General features: G+C 30.6%; 1 protein-coding gene across 1 annotated transcript; it reads left to right on the top strand.

Moving 5' to 3' along the window:
* Positions 1–3,696: 3,696 nt before the first annotated feature.
* Positions 3,697–6,188, top strand: LOC125589774 (proline dehydrogenase 1, mitochondrial-like). The gene is made up of 3 exons (XM_048762175.1): positions 3,697–4,428; positions 5,072–5,723; positions 5,815–6,188. The coding sequence occupies exons 1-3, from the start codon at positions 3,865–3,867 to the stop codon at positions 6,093–6,095; spliced, it is 1,497 nt and encodes a 498-aa protein (XP_048618132.1). The 5' UTR covers positions 3,697–3,864; the 3' UTR covers positions 6,096–6,188.
* Positions 6,189–8,016: the final 1,828 nt, after the last annotated feature.

Here is an 8,016-nt window from a genome sequence, read left to right as displayed (position 1 = left end):
ATTTTAATTTGTTATTAAAATTTTATGTGTAAAATTTAAATTTATAAAATAAATTTGAAATATTTAAGATATATTAAAGTTTTAAAGATTAAAACGATGAATGAAAAAATACATAAGAATCATAAATGTGATGTATACGTAATTATAAGGACCAAAATGCAAATAAAAAATTTCACTTTTTTAAACTCTAAATTTGAAATTTTGGAATTTTTTTTTGGAAAGCAAACAAATTTATATTTGAACTTATAGAGTTTTTTTTAGATGCTCTAAAAAAATACTCCCTCCGTTTCATAAAAAATGTTACTTTGACATTTTTTCTTACAAATTAAGAAAATGATAAAAATGCATTAAAGTTTTTATTAATTACACATATTCAACCAATAGTATTTAAGATAAATGAAATTATTTATAAAATTAATGTATTTGTAATTAATTTTAAGCTGAAAATTGCATTGAAATTCTAAAATGATATTTTTTTTAACAAAAAAAAATGTTAAAGTGGCACTTATGAAACAGAACAAATTAACTTAATTTTCGTTATTGTTTTTTGGAAACAAAAAATCTAAACAAATATTGCATGGAAGGTTGGCCTGGACCAATGAAAATGGCGGCTACAGCTGGGCAGCTCTCGTGTCCAATGCTCACCGAACCTCTTTACTTCCTCACGTGACCCTCTCACCTGCTCCCTTTCCTCAATCTAACGGCTCAAATTACGCAATACATGAGCCGTAAACTTGGTACCACTGCCTTTTCGGGGGGCCAAAGTGGGTACCACTCTGTTGCTTTTTGTTTCCTATTGTTTTTGTAAAGATCGGCTTCTGTCAAAGATTCTCTATTGTATTTTTCTTAAAAGGTACAAAACTATTCAAATTTTATACTTCTAGTTGTATCTTATCTCTAGCTTTGGTTGGTTCGTCTTCACTATTGCGTCAAGTGGTTTAGAAATTTAGTTTAAATTAAGTTATCATTTAGGAAGTAAAATTATCGTACTCAAGTGCTACTTCACTAGCTTTTGTAAATCTTATTTAGTTAAATTTTCTGCTTAATTATTTGGTGAGAAATTAAAATTATGGATAAATTAGAAGAACAAACAAGTGGTAAGAAAAAAAACTGTAAATAAAAGTTGTATGTTTCCTGTTATATTAACTTGTTATTAATTTTTTGGCAAAAAAAAGCCAAAAAAAAACTTGTTATTAATTATTTATCATACTTGTTAAAATTGTGCTAAATAAATATATTATTCTAAAACAAAGTTTTATTAGTGGCGTTTGTACAAATAAAATAACAAAATTTACATTTACTGTATATTTTTATAAATATAAGGAAAACATGGATGAATCAAAATCGAGATTGTGCTGAAGGAACCCATTTTTACTTCAAATCTATTTTTAACTATTTACTTTGTTAAGGAGAGAAACTTTACTGATTAATTCAAATCAGTGATCATTAAGATTCCAAAGATACCAATTTAGAAAAGTCAAAGATTCAAAGAACAAGTCTAGGTCCTCATGTTGCATCCGATTCACCATTCACTCTCTCACATATCTTCCTCCACCAGATACAACTCATTTAATTTTGAAAATTCCTTTTTCAATTTAGAAATATTAAAGCTTATCACAATATATCAATTAAATATTATCCGATGACTCATCCTATAGTCAGGACCTTGCTGTCTGTGTCGTCCGTATCAGTATTTCTGTAAAAAAACAAATATATGTTCACTCAGGAAATTACGGCGCAATCATCTAATTTTGTGGACCAAAATAAATAGCGTAGCTTCGAGATTTCAAAATTGTGTTCAAATTTAATTTTGGTTTCCGTTCCTGTTATACTCTTTTATTTATCTCTTATATATTAAAAAAAATCATTACAACATTTAAGATAATCATGTGTCATCACTACAATGAGTCTAAAAATCTTTAGAGAAATAGGTTGATTCATTTATATATATAAAAAGTTTTTTATTGAAGTAATCATAAAATCATTATTAATGCTTTTCATTGTTTCCTTAAATAAAAATTACGGAATTACCTAATATGACTAAAATATATATAAAAATTAATAATTTTGAATAATAAAGATTTGATAAAAATAAGCCCTTTTACACAAAAAAAAGATTTAATAAAAATTAGTGTATTCTTTATCATATTTGTTTAATTTTAAATTAATAAAATAAATTAAACAACTACATTAAGCATATAATAAAAATTTAGATTTTTCTGTATATGTTATATTTTGATTTTTTAAAACGATTATAAATTACTAGAACTGTTAAAAGTCTAACATTCAAATTTTTGTGATCCATGTTTTAAGTTTTTTGTTATAATAAAATACAAATGATTACAAAATTATAAAGTAAGAAGTTTCATTTAATAAATATTAAGTGTAATATATATATATATATATATTTATTAATATCATTTAAATTAAACTATATACCATATAAAATACATAAAGAAAGTTTCTTTGAACAATTTTTTTTGGTAAAAACTTTGAAAAAATATTGACAACTTAATATTAAATTTTAAACTTAGCCTTGAATTTTTTAAAAAAATTTACTAAAACTATTAATCACACAATGCAAATTTTTTAACAGTGATTTAAAGTTTTTGTTATAAAAATATACAAATGATCAAATAATATAATGAGTAAAAAGTGTCATTTAATATATATCAATTTTAAAAATACACTATATATATATATATGTTAATGTCATTTAAATTTAATTATATACCATATAAAATATAAAAAGTGATTGTTTGGTTTGGTGAAATTTATTTGAATTCACACCAATTTAATTATATATGTAATAGTTACTGAATTTTTAATTATTTAATATATATTTATTATTTCATAAATACGTAAAAGAACATATAATACATAAAAATAATATACTAATGTTCATCCTGCGCAAGACGCAAGTTTTAACCTAAGGTCTTAACCTAGTAGAAAATTATAATATCCACTACTAGTAGTTGATAACTACATTACATATATTAAAATTATGATGTCAAAAGTTCAATAAGAGTCTAAGCAAAAAACATTGTGCCTGTTTGTTTCATTGTTTGGGAAAGCATCAGTAACGCGGAATACATAATTAAAAATTAATTATATATGGTAGTATTTCCAGATTCTCCACTAAACCTCACTGTGATTGAAAAACATCTATATATGTATTTTTTTTTTTTGTTTAACTAGGTGTTAACCAGCCTTCGGCCAGCCCACCACCTAGGTCCGGCGCCAGCCTGCGCCTGTACCGGTTAGGGCCCTGGGCACGCCTCCCCGCTCAAGAGTCCTCCAGCCTAGCTCGAACCCCCGACCTCCGGCCGAGCTCAAGGCGGAAGCCCTAACATCTATATATGTATTTAAAATTAAGAAATCATTAAATCGTACCATACCAGAAACTTTAAAAGTTACAATTCTTTTGTCAAGATGAGTAGACACATCAAAGTGGTTTAGAAACTAATTAAAATTTTTGTATTTTAAGATTCCTCCTAATGCATGGTAGAATATATGTTTGAGTTAAAAATGAAAGTAAATCTTCAAATTAGTCATAAGGAAACCCTAAAAAACATTGACTTTCTTTATAAAGATCACATTGTAATTTTAGATGATTAATTTTATCCCAATCCAATTAAAAATTGTACACATCGGCCTCTATATATCAAACACCTAAAACGTGTATGGTTTTATGTTCTTCTATAAATATATGTTGCAGTAACAAAATAAAACACACATCAAAGCGTTGAGAGAACAAAAAAGAAGAGAGGAGAAAAGAGCGATAAATCCGAAAAGCCTAAGAAACATCAAAAGAGAAGACAAACAATTTCTTTTTTTGTTTCAAAAGGAAAATCTTTGAATTTTATGGCAACCCGTCTCCTCCGAACTAACTTTATCCGGCGTCCTTACCGTTTCTCCGCTTTAAAACCGGTGGGTCCACCCACCGTAACGGCTTCAACAGCCGTCGTCCCGGATATTCTCTCCTTCGGACAACAAGAACCAGAGCCACCTCTCCACCACCCAAAACCCAATGAAGCTCACCATGACATCGATCTCTCCGACCAAGCCCGTCTCTTCTCCTCTATGCCCACATCCGTCCTCCTCCGCTCCACCGCCGTGCTGCATGCGGCCGCGATAGGTCCCATGGTGGATGTTGGATCGTGGGTCATGAGCTCTAAACTCATGGACACAGCCTTGACACGTGGTATGGTCCTTGGCCTTGTGAAAAGTACGTTTTATGACCACTTCTGCGCCGGTGAAGACGCCGCCGCTGCTGCGGAACGCGTGAGGAGCGTTTACGAAGCCTCGGGTCTTAAAGGTATGCTTGTGTACGGCGTGGAACATGCCGATGACGCTGCCACTTGTGATGAGAACATGCAACACTTCCTTCGAACCATCGAAGCAGCAAAATCCTTACATACATCTCACGTAAGCAAATATTAACTCCAGTTACCTCATGTGTCTTAGTACTCTGTTCCTATTTAGATTCCTCTGTTTTTCCTTTTTCAAAATTATTTTACATTATTAAAATCGTATAACATACAAAAAGAAAAATCTACAAAGACCATATCTTTAAATTTAATTATTGCATAGCTACTTTTATTAAACAATGCGGGGTGATCATCAAATTAGGGCAATTTGGTTAGACAACCAAATCTCCGTACCCTGACAAAGTGCGCTTGCATAGATTATCATAGACGTGCACATTAATATTCATCTTTTCATATAAGAAAATAACTAATATAATGATTATATTACTCTTACGCGTTATTGAACCTTTGATAAGTAGCAAGTACACAGCCAACTTGCTTTTTTCTCTTATGAAAATGACTTGGCGTCTAATTATTTATTTTCAAAATAGTTCTGATTAAATGAAAAAAATAAAAACAATACGTCACTATCTGACTAGATTTATGACGAGGTCCTAGTTGGAACTCTGAGCTTGTAGGTGGACTAGATCTTTCCGACACTTTATGAATATTCTCCTTTAACCAAAACTTCGGTTTGATCCGGTTTATTTATTACCTTTGGTTTGATAGTAACCCGTTATTTTTCTTTTTTGTCCTAACAGTTTAGCTCAGTGGTCGTGAAGATAACCGCGATATGTCCCATCAGTCTTCTAAAACGAGTGAGCGATTTGCTTCGATGGGAATACAAAAGTCAAAACTTCAAACTCTCGTGGAAGCTCAGATCTTTCCCGGTTTTCTCCGATTCAAGTCCTCTCTACCACACAAACTCAGAACCGGAACCGTTAACCGCCGAAGAAGAACGGGAGCTCGAAGCAGCTCACGTAAGGATCCAAGAAATCTGTCGGAAATGCCAAGAGTCCAACGTACCTTTGTTGGTCGATGCTGAAGACACAATCCTCCAACCGGCGATCGATTACATGGCTTATTCATCAGCTATCATATTCAACACGGACAAAGACAGACCCATCGTTTACAACACCATTCAGGCCTACTTGAAAGACGCTGGTGAGAGGTTGCACTTGGCCGTACAAGAAGCCGAGAAAGAATGTGTTCCTATGGGTTTTAAGTTGGTGAGAGGCGCTTATATGTCTAGCGAAGCTAGACTAGCAGATTCCTTGGGACACAAGTCACCAATCCATGATACAATTCAGAGTACGCACGCTTGCTACAATGACTGCATGACCTTCCTAATGGAGAAAGCCTCCAATGGATCAGGATTTGGTGTTGTTCTTGCAACACACAACGCTGATTCGGGTAAGCCATTGAATCACAATTTAAACGCTTATTATCGTTATTTTTTTTAATGAAATAGATTTACTAATTGGAGAAATGTTCTAAATTTTAGGGGGACTTGCATCAAAAAAAGCTAGTGAGCTCAACATCGATAAAAAGAACGGGAAGATTGAGTTTGCGCAGCTATACGGTATGTCAGATGCATTGTCCTTCGGTTTAAAGAGAGCCGGTTTCAATGTAAGCAAATACATGCCATATGGACCGGTTGAAACCGCTATACCATATCTTCTCCGACGTGCTTATGAGAACCGGGGAATGATGGCCACGGGTGCCAATGATCGTCAACTCATGAGGATGGAACTTAAGAGGAGACTAATCGCTGGAATTGCGTGAAGGGAAGAGTATAAGTCGTTATGTATGGAGCCACTGAATGGAATTGGGAAATGTAGATCAATAAATTTGTTCTATATATACGTAGATTATAAGGGCATCTCCATCCCAACTCCATTTTTTCCTCTAAAATGGAGTAAAAGTGGATATGGAGTAAAAAATGTTTCAACCCAACTTCATATCTCACTCCATAATGAAATTTACTATAAATAGAGTAGTTTATAAATCACTTCATAATGCAGGGGGAAATTGAGTAGGGTTGTAGCAATTTTACTTCATTTTCACTTTTACTCCATTTTAAAAGAAAAAATGGAGTTTTACATTGGAGATGCTCTAAAAGAAAAAATATTTTTAAAAATGGAGTAGGGATAAACATTTCATGTGGCTTTGTCATAACGGACTATATATATGATTTTTTTGGGTCACAAAACTATGTATTTAATTATTTCAATTATTATTCACCAATGTATATTCACCATTCCTTATCAATAATAATGGAATACCTTTTTTATTTACTATTGCTTTGGTCATTTCTTTCGTTATTAAATATAAGAACAACATTATCGGTAAAACCCATGAAGATTTCTTTTTAAAAAATATTAATATTACAATCTATTTATTTTTAACTTTTATTATCTAACCAAGTTCTAAAAAATGTCTTATACAAGAATTTTTTTTATGCTTCTTTCTCATGTTTTTATTATTTTCTTTTATTTTTAATTATGAGAACTTTTACCATGCACAATTGGAGTTGCTCCAAAGATGTTTAGGCTAATAGTAAGAGCAACGTTATTGGTAAGTATCTAAAATAGGAGTTCTTAAATAAAAAGTATAATTATTTTAACATTAATTTAATTATCTAATTAAAATTAATATTGTTGATAAATTGAACCAATTAAAAAGAGACATGTTATATTTAATAGTATTACTTTTGAGATACTTTTCTTTGCCTCTCTCTTAATTTTTCTTTAATTTATTGTGAAGATACTCAATGAGTATCAATTAATGGAAGTCCTTTAAGAGACCACAATTTTAAGACACTCGTTACATGGTAAAGTGGTGGGTACTTTTTTTAAATGAGATCGTTACAAGAAACTCGTAGGGGAGAAGATGTTATTAATTTGAAGGAATGGAACAAAATATTCCTCCACACTCCGTTTGGTTATTTCGGTTTTCGGTTCAGTTTGGTTAAAAAAGTTCAGTTCCGGTTTGATTCCAATTTTTTTGATTAACTCATATTTAAAATTAAAAAATCAGGTTTTTTGGATTAAATATCATATTTTCTGATAAAAAGTTAGACAATTCAGATAATTTTATATATTTCAGATAATTTTTTTATAATGATTCGTTTTAAGGTATTTGAGTTTATAAATAATATTTTCAATTTATTTTTATTATTTAAAAACTAAGTAATATAAATATTTATACGTGAATAAATTATATTATAGAATTTGAGTACCCATTTGGTTTTCAGTTTTGTTCTGATTCAGGGCATGACTGATTGAAACGCAGTGGTTGCGCGAGTTTGCGGATGTGGGTGGTTGCGGTTTCTAGTGTTAATAAGCGATTTGTACGGCTGGTACAACTGTTAGAAATTAGTGCGCTTGCGTGATCTTTCTGACTGGTTGATTATAAGATATTACAACGGTTTAATAATAAATTACCAATATTAATACATTAACAATATCAAAACATACTATTATGATAAAATATAATAATTAGTAATAAAATATAATATAAACAATATTACGTTATTTATTTATTTTTTATAGTTTAAATGAAATTTATAATGTTAATAAGATTTTTTTTTGAAGATTTATATTAGAACTTTTAAAAGAATATTTTGCTTCGTTTTTGTATGTATATATATATATTTTTATTGGTCATCAACGGAAAACAAACTCTATGAAGACTCTGCAAAACA

This window comes from Brassica napus, chromosome C7 (assembly GCF_020379485.1).
Source record: "Brassica napus cultivar Da-Ae chromosome C7, Da-Ae, whole genome shotgun sequence".
NCBI lineage: Eukaryota > Viridiplantae > Streptophyta > Magnoliopsida > Brassicales > Brassicaceae > Brassica > Brassica napus.
Note: the sequence above shows the minus strand (reverse complement) of the source record. Positions and strands in the feature narration are given on the sequence as shown.

Excerpts from the sequence above, each read along its gene's own strand:
- LOC125589774 (XM_048762175.1), top strand. The coding sequence starts at position 3,865 with ATGGCAACCCGTCTCCTCCGAACTAACTTTATCCGGCGTCCTTACCGT. Across the intron at positions 4,429-5,071 it reads AATCCTTACATACATCTCAC|TTTAGCTCAGTGGTCGTGAA; the intron begins GTAAGCAAATAT and ends TTGTCCTAACAG. Across the intron at positions 5,724-5,814 it reads AACACACAACGCTGATTCGG|GGGGACTTGCATCAAAAAAA; the intron begins GTAAGCCATTGA and ends TCTAAATTTTAG.